This window comes from Bos indicus x Bos taurus, chromosome 2 (assembly GCF_003369695.1).
Source record: "Bos indicus x Bos taurus breed Angus x Brahman F1 hybrid chromosome 2, Bos_hybrid_MaternalHap_v2.0, whole genome shotgun sequence".
Lineage (NCBI taxonomy): Eukaryota > Metazoa > Chordata > Mammalia > Artiodactyla > Bovidae > Bos > Bos indicus x Bos taurus.
Window position 1 is genome coordinate 30,801,853 of NC_040077.1, and position 26,466 is coordinate 30,828,318.

Below are 26,466 nucleotides of genomic sequence, written 5' to 3' on the forward strand. Positions count from 1 at the left end.
CACCTCATGTGAAGAGTTGACTCACTGGAAATTACCCTGATGCTGGGAGGGATTGGGGGCAGGAGGAGAAGGGGACGACAGAGGATGAGATGGCTGGATGACATCACCGACTCGATGGACGTGAGTCTGAGTGAACTCAGGGAGTTGGTGATGGACAGGGAGGCCTGGCGTGCTGCGATTCATGGGGTCGCAAAGAGTCGGACACGACTGAGCGACTGAACTGAACTGAACTGAACTGATAGCAATCAAATGTCCTGTTAGAAATAGAGGATGGATGGACAGTAAGAAAACAATCTGCCATAATAAGTGGTCTTTGGTTTATCATAAATACAGAGGGAAATAATAACTTTAGAAGGCCTACAGTATCTTATAAAAGCTTTAAAAATAAAATATCCAGATTGTCTTGAGCCGTGGTTAGAAACTGCACTCTTGACTTCCTTCTTTCCCCTATCCTCAATAAGAAGTCTTAAGAAGTCTAAAAAGTATTTCATACAATCCACCTGCTCTGAGGAAATTATAATCCAGTGGTAAAAGTATATATTTTTTTCAATATGAAAATATCAATGGTTACCAATACAATTGCCTATCATATCCCTATAAAACAATACTTTAAGAAGATGGTATAGGGAAAATGTTACGTCTTTGGACAACATGTACAGAAAAAAGTGGGCTAGAACCTAACATCTTCAGACTTTACTATTCTGCCTAGAATTAGTTCTATTGGAGTCAAAATAAAGCATACTGGGGTGACTCTCTGTGGTATCTGGTATCTGGTTTGCAGTTTCAAATTTTGGTAGTTTTTCCCCAGCTAACTTATTTCCCTTATTTTTTCCTTCTCTCCTTTCCCTCTTCCCTTCCTTCAAAACAAGCAATACTCAAAGGGAGATTTGATTTTCTTTACATTCACATTTATTGAGATTCATGTCTCTCCTAGTGGAATCAGTGATTATGACGACAACATGAACAAGGGTGAGTAAATGCCGGTACTTATTTTAAAACAGATTCTACTTCAAATTTGAATTCAGCTGCACTAATCCTTTCATGTAGCATATCTCATAATGTTACCTAGACTTAGAGTGAACTAGGCTGACCTATAAAAATCATATACATATTAAACACAAGGTTATGAGAGACTGTGGATACAAAGAACATATCCTCGGATTCATTTTAATATTTGGCAAAACTAATACAATTATGTAAGTTTAAAAATAAAATAAAATTAAAAAAAAATAAATATACATATCTTTTAAAAGAAATCAAATTGTAAATTTTCTCATCAGTTTCTTAAGAATTTTTTAAAAATATTCTTTCTAGTCAGCTTAATACAGCAGAAAGTTCAAGGGTTTCAATGTCAGGCCAACTGTGAATGCCACTTCAATCTTTAATAACTATATGGCATATAGTTTAATAATTATATGACATTGGGCAATTATTTAACTTGACTAGCCTAAAAAGTAGTGAAAACAGTCATATTCAGGGTTGTTAACATTAATTCCGGTAGAAGAAGAAGAATGCTAAACACAAAACAGGCACTCAACAAAGAATACCACCCCTCCCCTTGTCTTCACATTTGCAGGTTGGGGATGAGGATGTCAGTACCCCCTAGGGCTGCAGTGAGCGGCCTCAGTAAGTTTATACTGTAAGAAGCAACGCACCATGTACGTGTTAGCCATTATCATTGCTGTCGGTGTTCAAATTGTTACTGTTAATTGCATGGACGTGAAGTTTTTCAGTACCAAAAACCTGTAATTCTTTTGATAATTTTAAAAACAATTAATGATCCTAAAGTTCAAAGTTGCAGCAGCTGGTGCTGGTAGATAAGCCAGAAGCATCTAGATAACATTTTCTGCACTATATAAGTCAACGTATTATTTTCACTCAAGTCTCCTTAAACATGAGACACAGGCAATCAAGTGCAATTAAACACAACTGTTTATTTAGTATCCTAGATCTTCCTCAGTCTGCATCTACCTAAAATTTTTGATGATGCTTTTAGAAAAATGACGCTCCAGTTTCCCCTGAAACAAGAACACAAAGAATACATTCCTCATATGAAGTTGGCAGGTGGATGGGAACAACTGCACAGATGGTCTGAGAGAATCCACTCTTCAGTTCTAGGAAGCTGCCACTCAGAAAACTGGCAGTTCACTGGGTCCTGGCACCACAGCTAAGAAGGGATGAGAGCCATCTGCTGATTATTCCTCAGGTGGAAAATTGCCCTGAGATGCTTACCAGTCTTTAGGGAAATCTCAAAATCACAAGCCTTCCCCAGTGCAGTGGGATCTATGCTCTAAAAATGCTTTCCTAGAATTCCAAAAAGTTGTAAAACTCACAAATTCCTTGAGGTGATAACCAAAACTTATTCATCAATCATTACCATTCTGAAAGTATCATGTCATCAAGGAGGAAGGCAGTTTTATCTCTAACCAAATTCTGGCATATTTTAAATACATGTGTTTGCTATAACAAATGCAATTTATATAATATAATATGTTTACCTGATGTGGAGAGGAAAACCTCTTTTCATATGTCAGCCTGCTTCCTTCCAAAGAAAACCGGAAACCTTTTCTTCTTATGCTGTCTTCAGATTCAGATTTGCGGACCCCATCTTCCTTTTCTTCTTCTCCAGACTGTTCTTTCTGTTTCTTCTTCTTCCTTCTGTTTTTCAGCTCTTTTTCACTCTTGGAGCTCAATTTTGATGCTACTGAAGAACTCTCTGAGAAAACCCCGATCCCACCAGCACCGCTGAACTCTCTTGATTCAGCCGAAGCTGCTGCAGCTGCTGCCTAGAAGGGTCCAAAGGAAATGGCAGTTGCATATGAACTTTGAAAAACTCTGTCCATGTTACTGCTTCACTTATCTTTGGTATCATGAATGTGTGATTTTAAAAAACGATTCTCCGTTCTAGTATGTATTTTGGAAACAGCTCATGTATTGTCACTGTCGGGCTTCCCAGATAGTCCTAGCGGTAAAATTCCCACCTACCAGTGTAAAAGACACACAGGTTCAGTTCCTGGGGTGGGAAGATCCCCTGGAGGAGGGCATGGCAACCCCCTTCAGCATTCTTGCCTGGAGAATCCTATGGACAGAGGAGCCCGGCAGGCTACAGTCCATCGAGTCGCAAAGAGACAGACATGACTGAAGCGACTTAGCACACACACACATGATCATTAAACCAATTAAAGAATTAAAATTAAGAGAAAAGTGAAAGATGACACATGTGACTTCAAGGGAGATCTTCAAGCCGTGGCTTCACACTACACATTCTAATTATCTAATAAAATGCATAAGACACTCAAATATCATAAAGATTTTTTCTATGATTTAAATACTGTCATAAGAAGCAAATAATTTAAGAACTAAATGTTTCCTGTTTTAACCTGACCTAGCACACTCCCACTTGACAATGACTTTTAGTGCCAGTATAAATATTTAAATTTAATTCAGTCAAGTATTTTGTTTTAATAAACCTTTTATTCTCTTTGACTTAAAATGATTATTTCACTAAGAAATGCACAATGAAAACAAATTAGAGACTGTATATAAGAAAACCCCCGATCATGGCATCTGAGTGAATTTATAAATTACAACAGTACAAATTATTAGAAAGATAAAGTGCTCAATATTGTTGCTGCTATTCCAGTATAATTTTATTTATCTGATCATTATTACATATTAGGATGCTCAGTGTTAAAAGGGAGCTGTACTCTACATTCAATAAAAATGAACATAGGCGATTGGATTAACAACATTAAGGCAAGCACATATAACTAGAGAAATTATTTTGAAACTTCATCAAGTCCAAATTATACAATTTACAGGGTAGTGGGCACAGAATGTAATGATTTAGCATGTTTATGGACCAGTGTTTTCTTTACGCAATCCACAAACTTGCATTTGAATTCTTCAAATAGAAAATAAATAGGTCTTTGTCTTTTTTTCCAGACTCTATAAAATAATCTTCTCAGTTTGACCCAGGTTTTCTGACCTTTCCCACCTCTAGTGACACTAACGAAGAAGCAACCAGAACTGAATTCTGCTTCCCCAGAAGATTAAGAAAATAGTTCAGTTGAAGGCATGTAGGTATAACTACTTTGTGAGCTTGAGTGAATGAAGGGTTACAAGAGAGAAAAAAATGCCAATGAACTCATTATAATTTGCCACGTTTGTATGCCATTACTATAGTTAAGTGATCATGTTAGTGGCTCAGTCATGTCTGACTCTTTGCAACTCCATGCATTGTAGGTTGCCAGGCTCCTCTCTCCGTGGGATTCTCCAGGCAAGAAGACAGGAGTGGATAGCCATTCCCTTCTTCAGCATTATCTTCCCAACCCAGGGATCAAATCCATGTCTATGGCATTGCAGGTGGATTCTTTACAGTCTGAACCACCAGGGAAGCCCAAGTAATCATCAAAATAAAAGAATAAGTCTCTAATTACCAAATAGGCTCCTGCTGCTGCTGCTGCTAAGTCGCATCAGTCGTATCCGACTCTGTGCGACCCCATAGATGGTAGCCTACCAGGCTTCCCCGTCCCTGGGATTCTCCAGGCAAGAACACTGGAGTGGGTTGCCATTTCCTTCTCCAATGCATGAAAATGAAAAGTGAAAGTGAAGTCGATCAGTCGTGTCCGACTCTTAGCGACCCCATGGACTGCAGCCCACCAGGCTCTTCCGTCCATGGGATTTTCTAGGCAAAAGTACTGGAGTGGGGTGCCATTGCCTTCTCCAAATAGGCTCCTAACTAACACGTATTAAACACATATGGCATGTTTCTAATGTCAGTTATCACTGCTGATTTTGTGTGTTTAAATGTCTCTGATCTTGACAGTATGGTCAGAGGATGGAGATAAACACAAAAGGGCTCGATGCTTGCTACCATACCTGAGCTTCTTCTTGTTGCTTTTTAAGCTGTTCAAGCATCTGCTGAAATTCAGCTTCTTTCTGTTCAGCCTCTTCCAGCGTTGCCTGATTCTGTTCTTCATAGGCCATGGCCACCACAGCCAGGATCAAATTTATTAGATAGAAGGAGCCCAAGAAAATGACCAGCACAAAAAATATCATGTATGTTTTCCCAGCAGCACGTAGTGTCTGTAAAAATGGAAGAGATATTTTATCAAATTTTACACAGAATGTTACAAGCATGTACTCTCAGTAATAAAGTATTTTGTAGCAGTTCTCTTATCTCAGGAGTTCATGCTTCCCAGAAGAATCATTTTATCTGTTCTCACCAGCTGATAAAGGTTTTCCCAGAAGTCTTGAGTCATGAGACGAAATAAGGACAGGAAAGCCCAGCTAAAGGTGTCAAAGCTTGTGTAGCCATAGTTGGGGTTTCGACCAGCCTTCACACAGATGTATCCTTCTGGACACTGGCTGTGATTAGGTGAAAAGAAAGAGGGGACATCAGTCACTGAAAGTTGGATGGCTGGCTTTCCTGTTTTTATAGACCCTGATGTCTATTTTATGCAACACAAGAAAAAGCAGAGTGTTCTCACTTTACTCAGTGCTGAGTCCAGGACTAAGGGGACTGATTTACATAACAACAGGATCTGCTAAGTCTATTTGTGGATTTCTCTGTGATTTATGATTGCCATTATTATATTTATCATGTCTCCCTATAAGAGCAATCATATTATGATTACTATCTTCTGATATTTGTGAAGATGAACAGAAAAATAAGTCTGCAGGGAAAAATTTGATTTTCACTGAAGATACCTAAAGGCAGAAGTGTGTTGAGTGTGGAGGTAGGAAAGCGGGGTAAGAAAAAGATCGGGGGGGTACATACCAAGAAGAGTGAATGAGTCTGCAGAGTGAACATCTCACAGCATGACCTTAATGATTGAGCTGACCTGGACTCAACATTGTGCTTGACACTCTGGGCTGTGTGATCTTGGGCAAGTTGCTGGTTTGGGACACCTTGTATGTAAGAAAAGGCTAATAACACAACCTGCCTCCAAACTTACAATCACTGAATAAGGCATCGTATGTAAAACACTCAGTACAGTACAGAGAAGAGTTAAAATCAGTCTGTGTTACTTATCATTAAGATCTGGAGATAAACGCAGCACAACATCATATGAGCCAAATGCAAAGCTTGTTACAGTTGGGGATTCTGCTACAGGTACTAGTTACTAATGTCCACAATAGCACCTTCCTCAGAAAGAACATCAGCCTTCCATTTATGATTCTAAAATCTTGTAAATACAAAAAGAACTATTTCTCTGAATTTTCCTCCTAGCTTTAGCTCCAGGGAAAATGCTTCTTAAAAACAAGCATTCACATAATGCGAGTTATGATAATTAAAAGTACTTAGAGAATGCTGTAATAGCTATACATTCATTAATCCATTTAATTCTCACAGCCACCTTATAATTTATTCCCACTTATCCCATGGGGAAATCAGGGCAAGGAAAGGTGACATTATATGGTGAAGTTCGGGTTTGAATTTGTGTAAACTCTCCGGTCTATGCTCTTAACCATTTTGCTAAAATATGCTAAACGCGTACTCACCACAGATCAGATACTGACATTATCTTCAGATATATTTTATGCCATGGAGACCACATTAGTATATATAGAATATCACACTTACAAAAGAACATGGTTATGAATTCTATTAATTTGAGCTTTTTATGTATATGTATTGTTTTTCTTTCTATTTTCCATTGAACTAATTTGGAAGATTAGCTGTGACCTAGTATGGAGAAATAATTGCTGCCTGAGTGTGTGAAGGAGGTGAGAATCCACACTTATCCCAGCTATTTTGAGTCAGCGTGAAGTGGAATTTATGGAGGGCTTTGAATGAGGAGCAGGTGGGGGCAGGGTGGGCGGGAAGTGGCAGGTTAAGGCCTATGGAGCAGTGTAGACTGAGGCTCGACACAAAACAGCACTTACCCTGCATCAGAGCTGTTGCCACAAAGCAGAGCATCATTTTGCCCTTCCAAAAAATAAAAGTGACCTATTTAAAAGAGCAAAGAATAGAAAGAATCATTTTGAAGAACCTTCAAAACACTTCAGCCACTGTGTCTGGGTAATAAAGCTTACATTTTTTTAAAAGCATAATAAAATTGATAAAATAATAAATATGTATATGAAGTGAAGTGAAAGTCACTCGTGTCTGACTCTGAGACCCCATGGACTATACAGTCTATGGAATCCTCCAGGTCAGAATACTGGAGTGGGTAGCCTTTCTCTTCTCCAGGGGATCTTCCCAACCCAGAGATCTAACCCAGGTCTCCTGCATTGCAGGTGGATTCTTTACCAGCTGAGCCACCAGGGAAGCCCAAATATGTATATAGCTAAATGAAAATAATAACTGATACTATACAAATATCACAAACATTTTTGATTAAACAAATGTTTAGAAAATCTGTTTAAAAATAAATTTTTGTAAGATGTAACTATTATAGCATTCCTTATCAGTTTTATTGCAAATATAAACTCAAATCACTTAAGTAAGTGTTAGTCTCTTAGTCATGTCCAGCTCTTTGCGACCCCATGGACTGTGGCCCGCCAGGTTCCTCTGTCCATGGAATTTTCCAGGCAAGAATACTAGAGTGCTATTCCTTTCTCCAGAGGATCTTTCTAACCCAGTGATCGAACCCAGGTGAGATAATTAAAAAATAGTTGTCAAACTGATATTTTTTACTTGGCACAGAAAGTGAGAGAAAGAAAAGCCTTGTTGCTTCTAAATGCTGCCATGAAATAACATTTTACTCTACAAATACATTTTGTCAAAATGGATTCAGACATGTTTTTCCCGCCACTTTTAACTTAGGTTCTTGTGAAAAGCGGGCTTAGTTGTTTGCCCTTTCCATGATGCTATAAACAAGTGTTTTGTTTTGAGTTTTGGCTTGATTATTGTCTTTCAAGATAAACTTGTCCCTTTGGAGATAAAGATTTTCTAAGTATACCTAGTTTTTATTCTTAAGGAATACCTTATACATGATGCTAATAAGTTGCAAAGAATATTTCAGGAAACAGACAAATGCATAAACATACATATTTACATATTCACATACAAAAACACACAGACATAAACACATTTAAACACACACACATATCCCTCACAAATTCTTTTTTTTAGTTTTCAGAAATACTTAGAGTCTATATTCAAAGAATATCTTAATTTATTACGTAGGTCAATCTGAGTCATAGTTTTATGAAAAAAAATAGATCATTACCTCATAACATATATCAAAAAATAATTCTAAAGATTTAGAAACAAGTCCATTAATATAAAAATATGAAGACTTTCTATAATGTAGAATATATGAGGCTGTTTTATATGTAGAATATCTAGGTGAAAATTTGTATTCTCTGAATCCAGAGGCATTTATAAACTTAAATATGGGGAAAAAAACCCCACAAATTTGATGACTTGATTGCCTAAAAATCAAAGTCAGGTTAGGCATCAAAAACAATGAGAAGAAAAACAAGCTAGAGAATACATTTGCAAAAAAAAAGACAAAAGGTTAATATACTTGATAAATTATAGAATTCTTACGAATTTCCCAAAATATACTATCATTTCATAGAATAATGAGTAAAAATACCAACAGATAATTCATATTATATAAAATATATTAATTGCTAATGCTGATAAACATATTATAAATTCTATCACATTAATAATTAAAAAGAGAATATACTTTTCTCTTTACCATACAGTAACAGTTAATATTAATGGGAATTCAGTAAGATTGACTGCTAAAGGAGTTATATAGTTTGATCTCTCTAGAGCAGAATTTTGAGACTATGCCTCTCTAGCCATCTTTCATGCAAAGATGGGCACATAAAAGACAGGAATGGTATGGACCTAACAGAAGCAGAAGATATTAGGAAGAGGTGGCAGCAACACACAGAAGAACTATACAAAAAAAAAGATCTTCATGACCAGATAAGCATGATGGTGTGATCAGTCATCTAGAGCCAGACATCCTGGAATGTGAAGTCAAGTGGACCTTAGGAAGCATCACTACAAACAAAGCTAGTGGTGAACTATTTCAAATCCTAAAAGATGATGCTATTAAAGTGCTGCACTCAACATGCCAGCAAATTTGGAAAACTCAGCAGTGGCCACAGGACTGGAAGTGGTCAGTTTTCATTTCAATCCCAAAGAAAGGCAATGCCAAAGATTTTTCAAACTACTGCACAATCATACACGCTAACAATGTAGTGCTCAATATTCTCCAAGGCAGGCTTCAACAGTATGTGAATCGTGAACTTCCAGATTTTCAAGCTGGTTTTAGAAAAGGCAGAGGAACCAGAGATCAAATTGCCAACATCCGTTGGATCACTGAAAAATCAAGAAAATACAGGAAAAACATTTACCTCTGCTTTATTGACTATGCCAAAGCCTTTGACTGTGTGGATCACAGCAAACTGGAAAATTTTTAAAGAGATGGGAATACCAGACCACCTGACCTGCTTCCTGAGAAATCTGTATGCAGGTCAGGAAGCAAGAGTTAGAACTGAACATGGATCTACAGACTGGTTGTTGCTGGGAAAGGAGTATGTCAACACTGCATATTGTCACCCTGCTTATTTAACTTAATGCAGAGTACATCATGCAAAATGCCAGGCTGGATGAAGCACAACCTGGAATTAAGACTGCCAGGAGAAATATCAGTAACCTCAGATATGCAGATGACACCACTGGCAGAAAGAGAACTAAAGATCTTCTTGATGAAAGGGAAAGAGGAGGGTGAAAAAGTTGGCTTTAAAATTCAACATTCAGAAAATGAAGATCATGGCATCTGGTCCCATCACTTCATGGCAATAGATGGGGAAATAATGGAAACAGTGGCAGACTTTATTTTGGGGGGTTCCAGAATCACTGTAGATGGTGACTGCAGCCATGAAATTAAAAGACCCTTGCTCCTTGGAAGAAAAGTTATGACCAAACTAGATAGCATATTACAAAGCAGAGACATTACTTTGCCAGCAAAGGTCCATCTAGTCAAACCTATGGCTTTTCCAGTAGTCATTTATGGATGTGAGAGTCGTACTATAAAGAAAGCTGAGCACCAAAGAATTGATGCTTTTGAACTGTGGTGTTGAAGAAGACTCTTGAGAGTCCCTTGGACAGCAAGGAGATCCAATGAGCCCATCCTAAAGAAAATCAGTCCTGAATATTCATTGGAAGGACTGATGCTGAAGCTGAAACTCCAATACTTTGGCCACCTGATGAGAAGAACTGACTCATTGGAAAAGATCCTGATGCTGGGAAAGATTGAAGGCATGAGGAGAAGGGGACGACAGAGGATGAGATGGTTGGATGGCATCACCTACTCGATGGACATGAGTTTGAGCAAGCTGCAGGAGCTGGTGATGGACAGGGAAGCCTGGCATGCTGCAGTCCATGTGGTCGCAATGCGTCGGACCCCCACTGAGTGACTGGACTGAACTGAACTAAGCCTTAATATGGTCAAACTCTTTAACATTCCAAAATTCTATTGGTATAAATCTATCTGAAAGAAACAATCAGAAGTACATGAAAATTTATGTGCAAAGATTGTCACTATGCTGCTATTATAATATTAATAAATAGGAAAGCCCATAAACAATTAAATTATTTGTTTTATTTATTCACTTAGCCAGTGAACCTTAATCTCTCCAGTATAAATCTTCATACCAATACTAACTCTTAAAACATTAATATAATGTGGGAAATGATAAATTTTCATATAGTTCTAAAAGTCAGGAAAGATACCTCAGACTAAGCATCCCTGTGGAATACTGATAATCAAGAGACCGGTGGAAGTTGGCTAGTTAATTGTATACCAAGAATGAGGAAGTTGGACATTCCAATGACAGAGGGGCTGCCTTCAATAAGAAATTATACGGAAGTACGTGTGTGTGTTTAGTTGCTAAGTCATGTCTGACTCTAGACTCCATGGACTGTAGCCTGCCAGGCTACTCTGTCCATGGGATTTCCCAGGCAAGAATACTGGAGTGGGTTGCCATTTTATTCTCCAGGGGATCTTCCCAACCCAGGGATCAAACCCACATCTCCTTCATTGGAAGGTAGATTCTTTATTGCTAAACTACCAGGGAAGCCCTATACTGAAGTATATCATTACTATGTTTTTAAGTCCATGTTTAAAATAAAATCAAACAATTCTAATACAGTGATTGATACCAAAGAGATAAGCTGGAATGAAAATATTATAAAGGTAGGTTTTGAGTTTATACTTTCTCATTAATAAGTGATGCTGGACTAAGGCTGCTTAACTTAACTTTCTGATGAATACACAAATTCAGATTTCATCTTGATTTTTATACTCCCGGATATATCATAAGTGCTCAGTACATACATTGAGTTAAATTCCTCAGTCTTCTTAGCGATCCATTTCAGTAACATACGCTGAATACTTAAAATTACTGATTTATTTATTAAGATGACTGAGAACTCTTGATCAATGTCTTTCAAATAAATATTTTTGTTTATACAGATTATATTGTATTGCTTTCAAGACTCATTGGGGGAAAGAATATGTCTTCAAATGGTAACTTTTATCATGTTGATCAAAAGATAAGGAAAAAGGAGTAAGGTATTATTTGATTTCTGTATCACATATATTGCACATATGTGTGCTCAGTTGCTTCAGTCATGCCTGACTCTTTGCAACCCCGTGGACTGTAGCCCACCAGGCTCCTCTGTCCATGGGATTCTCCGGGGAAGAATACTAGAGTGGGTTACCATGCTCTCCTCTAGGGGATCTTCCCAATCCAGGAATCAAACCCGTATCTCCTGCATTGCAGGCAGATTCTCCACCACTGAGCCACCAGGGGACTTCCCATCACATATATTAAGTTATCTTAAACTGGTCTAACTAATTTGGTTCACATCAAAATTGAGACAATTTTCACTATATATACTTTTTTTTTTAATATTTAAAGGACTAAACAGCTTAATGGTTAAAAGAGTATATCTTACTTTTATCTTCAATATATTCATCCCAATTAAACATGCTCACTGTCCTATTGAAAGTGGTACCGTTCCCATCCAATGAGTTATTAAAGAAGGAAGTGATGTTTAGTTCAAAGGAAGAATTATCTGGGGGCCATTGCAAACATTTGTTTCGCAGGTTGCCCATAAACAGCTGTAATCCTATTAGTGCAAACACGCTCAGGCAGAACACAGTCAGGATCATTACATCTGAGAGCTTCTTCACCGACTGGATTAGGGCCCCCACGATGGTCTTCAGGCCTACAAATAAAATCAAAGGGAGGAATTTAAGTATACTATTCAACAGCTATGTTAGAGAGAAAAACATCAGGAGCTTGTCCTGGAAAATAAAGATGTCATGCAGAATGCCAACAATATTAGTTTAACGTTTGTGACTGAATAACACTTTCATGGAAAGCCCGCTAGCTGGTGAAAATGAATGAAAGCAGAATTTGTATTTTCATTAGAGAACTGTGAATGGAAACAAACCAAAAGTGTATTTCCAAATACTCCTCAGAGCAAAAGAAATGGTTTTGATATTCATGCTTAAACATCAACCTTGTATAAAGACTTTGCTTTTATTTGCAGATGTCTTACTCCCTAACCTCTCACTGGTTTTAGAAAAATCTGTATGAATAATATAGTAAGAAAATTTGAAGTCACTGAATTATGAGGTTATATATTGGTAAATTCTATCAGCTTGAGAATGGGTTAAAAAAGGAAGACATCTGAAAACTGAGTCCCATGCAGCACTCATGCTATCTCTCGCTCTTTTATTTATTTGAAGTTAACATAATTACCAATTTTAGACCTAACTGGTCAAATTTGCATCAGTTCGAATGCCTCATAGTTTAGCTTCTATGCGGAAAGCTTGATGTTACAGGACGCAAACCATGTAGCCTGTTACTGCAAATGCCTCATGCAAAAACTTGTTAAACTCAAAGGCTGATTTAGAACTGATCATTTTAAAGAAAACAACTAGTAAAAGCAAAGAATCAAATCCATCCAAAACACGGTGTATTGATTCTTGCTTTTTTTAAAAAACATTTGCAATAAGTGAAAAGCAGCAAGGCTTACGCACAAAAGCTGTGATTGTACCACTAATGCTGCTGAAGTCAGCCTCGGTGTTTAACCTAGCTCTCACCTGGAATGACTGAAATTGTTTTCAAAGCTCGGAGAACTCTGAAGGTTCTCAACGCTGAGACATTGCCCAGGTCCACAAACTCTGTCACATATCTGTAATAGGGAGTTCACACACAAACACAATAACAGAACACAAGAAACAGTTGGAGATATAAGGGGCCTACCACCTTATACCAGTTTCTTCTTACCTGGAATTACAGAAATAGTTTTCAAAGCTCTCAAGACTCTGAAAGTTCGAAGAGCTGAAACATTGCCTAGGTTTACAAATTCTGTTACATACCTGTAGAATTAAATCAGAGTTATTCAGAATTTAGGGAAATCTAAGTTGGTCTTTCAACAAGACCTTTTCAACTTCAATGAGTGTTGCCATCATATTTTCCAATTAAGAGGGAAATGGCATTGTTGTTGATCATAATCTCTATTACTTGGGAAATATTTTATTGCTTTATACCACTAATTGAAATCAAAGCCACGTAATTTACTATGATAGTCCCTAACTTCTCCAAAGTGCATAATTTGATTGGAAGGAAAAATATCCTAAATTCACAGGATAACCAAGAAACATGCTTGATCTGTTAAGGGAAGCCACCAAGGAGAAATACAGTATAGACTTCCACTAATGATTTAGTCTTCCTGGACAGAAAATGTATTAAGGTACTTACGCAAAAGTAATGACTGTGAAATCCAACCAATTCCATGGGTCCCGTAGAAATGTGAAATCTTCTAAACAAAAGCCCCTTGCAAGTATTTTTATAAGTGATTCAAAAGTATAAATTCCTGTAAAGGTGTACCTGAGAGAAAATAGCCAAGCCCACATTAAAGATCCTGAAGGTAATTTACATGTAAATATACTAAAGGAGAAAAGCAACAAATAAAAATTAGAGGGTTCTATATAGGTCTATATTGGTCTTCCCATGATTTAGACCATAGGTAGGGCTTAAGGAAAAAAAAAAAAGAAACATTACATACTGAAAGACATTCTCATTGACTAAATATGAGTATTGTACTTGCTTATATTAATTAATTTGAAGGTTCAAATAACATGATTCTATACATATTAAATGAAATACACTGGTTTTGGTCCAATTTAAGCAAGTAGTTATTAATACAAAAATAAATGAAGACTTTTTTGTTTAATAAAGTGGGCATCATTACGAGCCATGAAATATAAACTAATAAATCATATAAAAGTGATAGCTATGAGGAAAAGAACATACAAACTATGTATAAATTTATCATCAGATACTAGTAATCACTGATGATCTTGAAAAGAGTGTGAGACTCACGAGGAAGATAAAGGGCTATACATATTGGCAGTCAAATCAGTGCAGTAACTGAATGAGCCAGGGCAAGCTTTGTACTACAGAAAATCAGTGGTTGAAATGAACTTGAGTCACTGTGTAACTGGTTTGGAGTAGCCAGTACAACTTGCTGAAGAAACTGATGAGGTGTCAAGATGATAGAAGCACAACTCAAAACATAAAGGGACAACAATATTGCAAGATTTTTAAAAAATCTTCTACTTACTCCACATTCTTTGTCCAGTCTGGAGGGTTACTCATGGTCATAAATACACAGTTGGTAAGAATAGTGCACATAATGAGCACATTGAATAAAGTAGAAGAATACCGTCAAGGAAGACAAAGGTCCATGTCAACTTTCACTTTCATATACCGTTATGTCTTTTAGCATTGTGAAGTTTAGAACTTTTATGACCTTTTGATCTTATTATTGAGCATGCTTTTTCCATTTCCGTAATTTTAGCAACTCCATACTCAAGTCACGTCAGGCCAAGCCATAAACTATTTTGAGGCTATTTATGTCATTTTCAGAGAAGGCAATGGCACCCCACTCCAGTACTCTTGCCTGGAAAATCCCATGGATGGAGGAGCCTGGTAGGCTGCAGTCCATGGGGTTGCTAGGGGTTGGACACGACTGAGTGACTTCACTTTTACTTTTCACTTTCATGCATTGGAGAAGGAAATGGCAACCCACTCCAGTGTTCTTGCCTGGAGAATCCCAGGGACGGAGGAGCCTGGTGGGCTGCCATCTATGGGGTTGCACAGAGTCGGACACGACTGAAGTGACTTAGCAGCAGCATGTCATTTTAATATTGAAAAAGATTAAACACACAAAAAATTAGTGCACTGGTAAATAATTCATCAATTTGTTTTTCTTTAAAGACTCAACAACTAAAGTGCAAGCTCAGCATATATGAAGACTCTGACAAAAATTCAAAAGGAGATTTCAAGTAACAGTCATTCCTCATTATCTGTGGGGGATTAATTCCAGGACCCACAGTAGATACCAGAATCCAAGGATGCTCAGATCTCATAAGGCCCCTCTGTCTCCATGGGTTCTGTTTCCTCAGATTCAAACCATGGATCTTGAACACTGTACACCATCTACTATTGATTAAATCTGTAGATATAGAACCCACAGATACGAAACCTGCAGATGGGGAGGGACAACTGTAATTGAATATATTATAATCCATCTGAAGGATAACCTGGTTGGAATATTCTTAATAAAATTCTAGGTGGAGTATATAATACACAGTGATTGATCATTAAATTCCAGATAGTAAAAAAAAGATGACTGGTGTTAGTACTGGTATTTTGTGGGTTTGCAACTGCGGCCAAATTACTAATTTTTTCCCCTAAGTCTTGGTTCATTTTGCTACACTACAGAAAAAGAAAAAGCATTTCATAGGATTGCTGTCAGGATCAAATTAGTTAAACTATATTAAATCTCTTGCAACTTAATGTGCCTTATATGGTAGATAATCAATAAATTATTTTCCTAATTTCCTAAATCATAGAGAACACTACTTATGACAAATATCTGGTTTTTCTCATTCTACCCCACTTTGCCCATGTGTGTAGAGATAGCCAATGCCCTTCACCCTCCTTTGTGTTGAAAAACAGCAACAAAAAAATTCTTTAAGAGAACATTCAGTAGTCAAATATTTGAAATAACTTTCTTTCATAGTTAATAAACAGCACAAGAGGGATTCAGTTGTAGTTTTGTAAAACAAGAGCTTTATCAAGGTACATTTAGAAAATGGATAAAAATTCCAGAATGAATAAATGCTATCAATGTCCCTTTTCACTCTACTTTTAATCATAAATCTTCATATTACTTACACATAGCAAAATATCAGCAAGATTTTAAGTGCAGTTAAATAGAACAGCATTTTGTTGCCAATGTGTTGTGTTATGTATTGTGTTAATCTATAAAAGAAGTTTCTTTGCACCTTCAACTGACTTTAGTCAAAGCAGTCACTGATTTTTCATTTTGACTGGCAGTGATGCAGGGCACATGCTTAATTCTCAGCTTGTTCAAGTGCGTTCACATGAAAACACTCATAAGTGAATGATGCAGATCAGCCACGTGAGGGCACTACAGCCTAGAGAACACAGAAAAACACCAGTTCAAAGAAGAAATACTTTTCCTTTCTTGCTAAACAGAAACAAAAAATAAGATAAATTTAAAGATGACTTCATCATTAGTATATAAAACTAGCGGATCCTGTGTCTGTTAGGTTGCTGGCCCTACTGCAGGGGGCGGCGGCGGATGAGATGGCTAGATAGCACCACTGACTCAATGCACCCGAATTTGAGCAAATTCCAGGAGATAGTGGACGGCAGAGGAGCCTGGAAGGCTACAGTCCATGAGGTCACAAAGAGCTGAACATGACTTAGCGACTGAACAATAACAACCTACTGTAGAAAACAACCCCTTGGCAGATTGGCATCATTCAAAATACATAGTTCCCAGCCTCAAACATGCTCAACACATTCTTAATATTTCTCCACTTCACTGTCCCCACTGCTCTGCAAAGATAATTCTGAATATTCTCCACTCTTCTTTGATCTCCAATCTTCTTCCTTTGCTACCCATTTCAAACTCATGACCTGATTTCCTATTTTATTGAGAGAGGAGATAGCATCAGAAGGTCATATCTTTACTTCCTAACCCCAAATTGACAAACTCTCTGTATTGAGATTCTTTCCCCCTTCCCATTTCAATGGAGGGAGTTGTCAACCCCTCTATCCAAACTCTGGACACCTTCCACCTTTCCAGAACACTTGAGCAATCTCTTACCACTTTCTTCTCTTATCTTTAATATCTCCATTAGTAACTCTATCTACTCTTACAGTCAACACAAACTTGCTTAATTCTCTCTTATCTTTTTGGTATAAAAGAGAATACTGTCCTACAGCCCACAGTCCTCTAACCACTTACAGACTTCTCTTCTCCAATTTCACAGCCAAACTTCTTAGAAGAGATGTTTATCTTTACTTGCCTTCATTTATCTACCACATCCTCAGCCTACCAGTTTTCTTCCCAAATATGACCAACATCTTCATGTTGTGTAACTGAAAACAAAAGGGTAATTCTGAGTTCTTATCTGACTTGTTCTCTCAGTAGAGTTTGACCAGCCTGATTCTTCCCCTTTTAACTATGTTCTCTTACTTTTGCTTTCAGGAGATCCCAATCCTTTGATTTTTTTTATCCTTCATGGGCAACAATTTTTTAATATCCTTTGAAATGTTCTATTTCCCTTTTTAAAAAGGACAGAGGATATCCAAGTCATTTTCCCTCTCTTGATGTATTTATCCTAGTAGAGCTCATTAAGACACATAGCTCCAAATACATTTACATACCCACCGATCTCAAGTATTTTTCTCTGGACTAGCCCTCTCTAGCTCAGGGAACTATGGATGGGCTTCCCTGGTGGCTCAGATGGTAAAGCATTGGCCTGCAATGCGGGAGGCCTGGGTTTGATCCCTGGATCAGGAAGATCCCCTGGAGGAGGAAATGGCAACGCACACCAGCACTCTTGTCTGAAAAATCCCATGGAGGAGCTTGGTAGGCTATAGTTCAGGGGGTCGCAAAGAGTCGGACACGACTGAGCTACTTCACTTTAGCCCTCTCTTCTGAACTCAGTAATCCATATTACCCAATTCCATATTACATCTGTACTTATGTGCGCTTATTTCATTGACACTTCAAATTTTTTTGAGTTCTAAAACTAAACTAAACATGTTTTAATCCTATCCCTCATCTCTTCTCAAATACTACTCCTTTGACATCTCTGTATCACAATGTCTCATGATTTAGCCAGGATGAATGTGAGATTTGGTTACCTCATGCGAAGAACTGACTCATTGGAAAAGACCCTGATGCTGGGGAAGATTGAAGGCAGGAGGAGAAGGGGATAACAGAGGATGAGATGGTTGGATGGCATCACCGACTTGATGGACATGAGTCTGAGCAAGCTTTGGGAGTTGGTGATGAACAGGGAAGCCTGGCGTGCTGCAGCCATGGGGTTGGAAAGAGGAGGACATGACTGAGAGACTGAACTGACTGATTGACTCAGCCAGGAACCTAGGAGCCATCTTGCATTTTTCTCTTCCCTGAACCTCCACATTCAACTTAACACCAAATATTGTCAATTCTACCTGCTATGCCTGGATTCAGTGCACTTTTCCCACAATCCTCATAACACCACTTAGTCTAGGTATCCATCAAATCTAATGTAAATTACTGTAATTTCACCCAAGCTGTTCTTTCTGAACCCATGCTTGATTCTATTCAATTCTTTCTGCACCCTGTACCAAAATGACCTTGGTAAATCTAATTTGGATCATTTATGATCAACTATATTAACAAAGAGTGGAGAGTCTAGGTCTAATTCTTGTCCACCCTAAGTTCAGCTTCGTCAGTCCTCATTTCACTTTCCCAAGTCTGATATTATCGCAATTGTTTTAGGTCACGGATGAAGCAAGCTCTTTTTCAAGTCAGGATCTTAACAAATGTTCCCTCTTTCCCCTGAATATGCTCTTTATCTCACATTAGCCAACTCAAACTTTTCCTCTAGCACTCAGATTAGAAGTTATTTTCAGTAAAACCTGTGCACAATAGCACCTTTCCTGATTAGGTCTATCAGTAATATATCCTTGTCGCACCAGATGCTACTCTTCCAAAGCCTAACTGATTGTTTTCCACTAGACGGTCAACTGCACGAGGGCCATGTCTATATTGCTCGCCACCACACACGCTTGCCATTATGTAGGTCAGTTGACTACTGAACGATGTTAGTTTGCAACCTTGTTTACTACTAAGTGAAGTCCATTTTTCCTTTTTAGTGATATATTTATAAATATGGATCAAAAATACAGCATGAAATTTGTTTCCACATATATCAAGTACACAGGTTTTTACATTTTTTGAAAGAGAGAACACTGGATAAATACAAAGTGGAAATTAAAAGGCTCATGAGATTTATGTCACATAACAGACTGAGCCATGGTTTTATGTCCTTAAAAAATTTACTCCTTATAATGATAAAATTTAAGTATATATAATAAAGTAAAACATATATTATACTTTAATAAATAGAAAGAGTAAATATTACCCAGTAAGTCGAAAGGAATAAATCATTACATCAAATTAGTGTTTTTCACATTGACTATCAATGAATGACTATTTTTAATTAAAAAAATACATTTAACTTAACGATCCTGACAAATGATCAAAAAGGAAACCAAATAAAACTATTTTTCTTTTAAATAAAATAAGAGATAACTAGAGTCAGATTTTATGCTTTTAGTTTAATAGATAATCTCCAAATAGAGAGTTTCAAAATCCATTACTTTTTAAAATCACTATAAATTTATTTTATCAGTCTCACACCTGGAGTCTCATACCTTTAAGATACCCGGAGTCTGGTGAGTGATTGAAATAGTAAGATTTTAGATAGTGATAACAAATATACAAATACGAAAAAAAGTATAGACGTGGTATGGTGATACCATACACTGAAAAAATATAGAAATTCCACGTCAAGGCAGATTTCAAGGGGCCAGAACTAGTAACAAAATGCATATGTTTTTGTTGTTTAGTCATTAAGTCGTGTCCAACTCTTTTGCAAGCCCATGGACTGTAGCCCACCACACTCTTCTGTCCACTGAATTTCCGAAGGCAAGAATACTAGAGTAGGATACCATTTCCTTCACCAGGGAATCTTCCTGACTCAGGGATTAAACCCTTGTCTCTTATATTGGCAGGTGGGTTCTTTACTACTGAGCCACCAGGGAAGCCCAAAATGCATGTATTTATTTTCTAAATATATAGCACATAAAGTACATTTTTTCAGAAGAACAATGAATCCTAGAGTAGTATTTCCTTGTGAGATTTTGTATACAAATAAAAAGAGATGCAGGGTAACCTCATATAATATCAAGAAAAAAAGGATTTTTAAAATCTAATAATTTCTCTATACCAGGTATTCATAAAAATGTGTTAACCTTTTGATTGGTAGTAACCTGTCAGTTGGCAAGTCTAAAATATTTCCTGTGTGTATGATGAGGAAAGACTTCTTCATATTCATATTGAAAATGCTTTACATAACCTCTGACCTGGGAACTAGATGATTAAAGTACTGGCATACCTACCCCTATATCCACATGGGTAGGATGCAGCAGCATGAGTTTTAAAGTGATAAACTATGGATCAGATGCATCCTTTACCAATCACATGGGCTTCAGCAAGTTAATTATTGAAGGCTCAGTTTTCTTATGCAAATACAGATAATAATACCAATACTTCTCTTAGTGAATAGTTATCTTTATTACTATTAATCATTTATTAAATATAAAAACATAGGGCATTTTTTTGTTTTCTTTTATTTTCTCTTTGTTTTCTTAAGGAAGGGAAAGACATTGTTCTGTTCAGGGATTTTGTAATAATACATAATATCCAGAGAAGTTGCAGAGACATTTTTTACTTAAAATGTATATGAACTAGAGGCAGAAGATAGTTTTATCTAAGAAATTTCTAACATAGAGAATTTAAGCAAAGTAAGATAGATCTTTTTCTACCTAGTCGTACATATTTGCAAGGCAGCAGAAATGTCAACTAAATGTCACATATATACTGTTAACTCTTGAGTTGTTTAATTTTGTTATTAACAAATTCCTAACCATGTGATGACACGTGGTAACTTTTGAGCATTGAAAGCAGGAGAAACAGAAACAGTAAGTTGTTCACCCTCCTTTCCCACAGACCTCTATAATGTTTTATGGAAAACCATGTTGTTTTTTATTTCTAATAGATACCATATAATTTTGGGATGAGCTAAAAAGCTCACTTCCTATTTCATGAATTAGTAAGTTGGAGCCACTGAAAACAACCTTTGAGATACATAGAAGCACAGGTAGATAAATTATGTACCCCTAATACATAATTTATACCTGAGGGTTTAGAAATCTGTTAGATAGAAACAGCAAAGATAGATAGAAACTGCAGTTTCTGTTAGATAGAAACTGCAAAGCATACTGGGCTGATAATCAAAGGCTTAGTCTGAAGTTCTGGCCTTGCCACGTATATAAAATGTAGGCTTATAAAACAGTGACTAAACATGTCTGGGCCTCAATGAACTCATCTGCAAAGTGAGATTGTGCTTGGGACTGACCACATTATGTTTCCGTCACTCAACAGCTTCTAACTCTGGTGCTGTATAAACATTCTTTTTGCAAAATCAAGCCTCAAGAGACTAGAGATTTGTACAGAATTTGTGGAATTCCTTAAATAATATGAGACTGTTTCTTTGCTAATCTTGCAGCACTTGCTCCTAGAATTGTAGCTAGTACTACCAAGAACAGCTGTCCTAGCTACAAGTTATCAAGTTCCTACCAAGTGCTGTATCAACCCTGAATATTCTCTGAAGGACTGATGCTGAAGCTGAAGCTCCAATACTTTGGTCACCAGATATGAAGAGTCAACTCATTGGGAAAAGACCCTGCTCCTGGGAAAGATTGAGGGCAGGAGGAAAAGGAGGTGACAAAGGATGAGGTTGTTGGATGGCATCATCAACTCAATGGACGTAAGTTTGAGCAAACTCAGGGAGATAGTGAAGGACAGGAAGCCCATAGAGTTGCAAAGAGTCAGACATGACTGAGTGACTGAACACCAACCAAGTGCTAGTCACAGTGACAGGTACTTATATAGTTATTATCATTAATGTTTAAATTATGATCGCAAAATATAGATGGACAAAGTGAGATTCAAACATCTGGAGTAACTCAGACCAAGGTCATAGAGCCAATAAGTAAATCTCAGAGGTAGGGTTTGAATCCAGGTTTTCTGATTCCAAAATCCGTTTTTCATTTTCCTAACCTGTATGAATGATGGGCAGTTCTGCACTACTGTGTGATTTGGAGTGTTTTAGGTCTTTGTCATCACTTTAAATACCATCAGTACAGCGACATAATGATGACTACATCTCTCAAAGGTTTACCTCCAGCCCAATCCTTTCCTGAACTCCAGACCTGCATTCCATTTAACACCTCAGCTCCTCCACTGAGTGTCTAACGGGCTTTTCAAAAACAATAAACAAACAAATGTTCAAACTCAAGCTCTTGATTTTACCCAGCATATCTCTCCACCTAATGTTGTCTGCCCCAAGCTCAAGGAGCTACACTTTTCTTTCTTGACCATACTAAACACCTAGAGTCCTCCTTAGTTCTGCTCGTTCCCTCACACCCCACATCCAATTGATCAGCATAACCTTTCAGCTTTTCTGAAAAACACAACTGAATTTGATGACATTTGCTACCCTCATCGTTTCCACCAAAGCCACCAGCATCCTCTGCCTTCATAAAGGCAGTAAACCCCCAATCTACTTTCTTACTTCCACCCTTTCCCCTCAGGCAATCTGTTCTCTACACAGCAGCCAGAGTGATCTTTTTCAAATCTGACTCACGTGATGACATTCTTTTGCTGAAAACCCTCCGGTCTTCTCTCTCCATCTAATTCAGGGTAAACTGGGTGTCTTACCAACCACCTACAATGTCAGCCCTGACCTCCACTCTCAATGACCTCATCCCCTTCTACTCTCTACCTTTCCCACTCTCCTCTGGGCACTCTGGGCTGCCGGTTGACTCTTGAATACACCAGGTACACTTCTACGTTCATCCTTTGCTTTCATATTTGCTATTCACCTTTCTCCTTAGATTTCCACGTTGCACTTCCTCACTTCCTTTGGATCTTTACTCAGATGCTATCTTTTCAGAGAGGACTTCCCTGATCATATGATTTAAAATAGTACCTCGCCACTCTTCTCTATTTGTACAGCTTTATTTTTCTTGATAGCATTTATCACTAGCCGACACTAGCTCAATTGTTTGTACTCTCTCTCTCCTCTCAAACACACATATACACATGAATACAGCTACTTGACAGGGACTAGCAGGTTCTATGTTGCATCACGGTGTCTAGAAGAACACTTGCCACACAGTAGGTACTTAGTAAATATTTGTGAATGAAGAAATGAATAACAAATGCAAAGTGAAGGAGAGTGTGCACATTAAGCTAAAATAATAAAAAAATTGACGTGCAACACACTGAAAATTCTGATAGGAAATTTTAGGAATATGGATAAATTTTTACTTGTTTACTATCTAGAAAACATAACCATATTTTATTTAACTATCAAAACAAGATAATAGGCACATCAAAAGCATTTTCAGTTTTCAAAATATACTCTGGCAAAAATAGAGTAAGCGTAAGGTTTTTCTGCCAAAATCAAGACACAAAGCTAATTTGATATGCAAGAATGCCTAATGAAGATAACAGCTCCTGAAGAAATAAGTCAAGGTTTTCATTGGAAAAAGAGACACCAGTCTAGGTTGAAAATGCCAATTTTTTTTTTTTACTGTGAATGACCATTTTATGGATTATAAACTAATGATAATAAATACACAATGCCCTCTTAACTGTGCCTAAAATGCAGATAGCAACCTCAAGCATTTTTATCTTGTAGCAAAAGGCACTTAAAATTAGAAAACCAGGATTTGAGCTTAGGATGTGCATTGTGAGGAATAAGACAAAGTCACTGAGAAAGTTACCTGCCACTGTCCAGTATTATTTACAGCAAAGTTTACTAGGACATACAGTCAAATGTGCATTATCACCAAAAGACCAAAGAATGTGTCTATCTTCTATCTCTACTCCAAGGTAAGATAGCTGAGATAGAATAGTTTAATTCAGGCAATCAGAGATTTTTAAAAATCTACTTTTTCTGCATTAGAAGAAATGTGTAGCTCCATGCCACTTGTAAGGTTTTGGAGAGTCAAACATTCAGTTCAGCAAATCTTAGATTTATCTAGCTGCCTTCACATTTCAACTTACACCACTGCAGACCTTCTGACAACTGTGCCCCTTGAAGGTTTTCTTTCTTCTGGGAAGTAAGTGCAAACTTTCAAATTCTTCAAATTCAAATCGTATCTTGATTCCTAAAGAGAGCCCACCATAAACTTGGTCTGGTTCAAGGCCCAGAGTCTCCGATCAGAACTTCTAAAACTACTCTCATCCTCTACCACTGGAAGTCTCTTTTCCCAGAAGGCTTTATGTTAAGATTCCTGGGTCTTCTAACCTCCTAGAATTTTTTGGAGTGGCGATGATATAATAGCTTTCATGAAATTTTCAAAAAAATATGCTATCTCCCCACAAAAGTTTTAAAACAACAATAACAACAACAACAGTCCTGCCTTTTTTCTTTAATACTGAGCTTTCTTAATGTGATTTCTTCATTCATATTGAAGGCAAAATAGATTTTTCTGACCTCTTCAAAACTTCCATTTTGTCACTTGTTTTGCATCTAATCATTTAACTTCTTGACTCATTTGTCACTTACTTCTTTAATTCACACTCTCCCAGTATTTACTATAAACAGAGCAATGGGCTAAGTCTGAATTTTTTGACATGATTTCATGTATAAATTGTGATTACATAGGGATGAACAATTATTTTTAGATACAATGAATAATTTATGGAAATATTTATTCAGAGCACAGATTTTAACTACTCAAACATCATAATGGACCATAACTTATAGTTCATGAGACTCAAATCTAAATCTCAACTTTATTATTCATTCCTAAAGCTTATTATTCATTCAAAGACATTTTTTCTTTCTGTAAAATGTTTCTTTTATTTGAATAGCAGAAGTAAGGAATCATTATTGCTTAAAAAAGCTCACAAGAAAATTATTAAATCTTAAAACATAAATACGAAATTAAAATATATCTATGCAAAACATGGGGGTAATGGAGAGGGATGACCTAGAGGTTCAAAGGAAACTGAATTCCAGAACTCCGTGCTTCTACAGACGTCATTTGCCAAATTGCCAGGCAAGTCTGGGGACATGCTTTACAGCCCAACACCCAGAACTGAGATGAGTTCCCTGTATCAAGTTCATTCTATCTCCTGAATTCCTTATCTTATCTAATTCCCTACCATATCAAATTGAATTATTTTCTAGGCCTGCTAGGGAAAGTAAGCTTTTACACTGGAAGCCTTGAAGCAGGCCCTGGACTGACCGTGTTGTAAATCAAAGGCGATGACTCTTTCTAATTAGGAAACAAAATTTAAAGTTGTCCTATCTGAGACTTTGCTTAAGTTTCAGTTTCCCCTTCCTTACCTCTGGTTCCTGATGTGTGTCCGTTCCTTATCCCAAGGCTTCTGTGTTCTTCCTGTAAATGTCCCTGACTGACATACCCCCAGTCTTCCAAACCTTTGCCTCCTTGGTTTTTCCAGGCCTGGCTGTCAGTCAGACCACTGTCTCTGGTCTGGAAGAAAACTTCCCATTTACAACTACTCTATTTAACTTAAATCAAATCACTATCTCCCACCAAGGTGTCATCAATTCCATTTCTAGGAAGTAGATACTTCATAAGGAGAATAAAGAATGAAATGAGAATGTATGTGGGAAGAAACTGCAGCAGGACCCATGAGTTGAATAAAACACAGGAACAAGTGACCAAAAAAAGAAAGAAAAATAAAATAGAAAATACAAATGACGCTTGGGAAAAGAATTGGAAGAAATAATTGAAAGACTAATGCATATACAGTCATATCACAATTATAAACATTTGTAACTCAAAGCTTTCAAATACTAAAGTGAAAAGCAGAAAGCAGTAAAAATTAAGATCAAAAGAAATAAAATTGTGTAATTCAGATTATGCAGATATATTCCAAATGTAAAAGTAGTAAAGAAAATTAGTTCACAGAGTTTACCCATTATATAACCTTATAAAATCTGAAGACTTATAAAAGGAGAGCCTGGTAACACTGTCAAAGTTAATGAACAAGTCTCGGATGTAGTAGGCAATTCAGAAGGGAGCAGAGGTAGAAAGAAATAAGTAGTGAGTCAAGGAGAGGAGAAATACTTAGAAGATGCGGAAAGTGGTTCACTTACCTGTGATCCCATTTGGCAATAACGCTAAACTGTTGAGGAAGAGGGAAAAAAGAAAGAGCATGTAATGTTGCCAACCACATACATTTTTGAAAAATTCCCAACTCAA

General features: G+C 37.2%; 1 protein-coding gene across 4 annotated transcripts in view; it reads right to left on the reverse strand.

Annotated features, from left to right (window-relative positions):
• The window catches only part of SCN2A (sodium voltage-gated channel alpha subunit 2), a 145,191-nt gene that overhangs the window by 64,918 nt on the left and 53,807 nt on the right, over window positions 1-26,466 (reverse strand). For 2 of the 4 annotated variants that reach the window (XM_027558895.1, XM_027558904.1), the window contains exons 4-11: window positions 14,621-14,710; window positions 13,756-13,884; window positions 13,095-13,186; window positions 11,939-12,211; window positions 6,892-6,955; window positions 5,229-5,370; window positions 4,882-5,088; window positions 2,499-2,786 (exon numbers count right to left, since the gene is read on the reverse strand). In XM_027558895.1, the coding sequence (XP_027414696.1) occupies window positions 2,499-2,786; window positions 4,882-5,088; window positions 5,229-5,370; window positions 6,892-6,955; window positions 11,939-12,211; window positions 13,095-13,186; window positions 13,756-13,884; window positions 14,621-14,710 (1,285 nt within the window). Of the gene's footprint in view, window positions 1-2,498; window positions 2,787-4,881; window positions 5,089-5,228; window positions 5,371-6,891; window positions 6,956-11,938; window positions 12,212-13,094; window positions 13,187-13,281; window positions 13,374-13,755; window positions 13,885-14,620; window positions 14,711-26,466 lie in introns of those variants that run through there. The other 2 variants (XM_027558912.1, XM_027558920.1) reach the window with 2 other exon arrangements.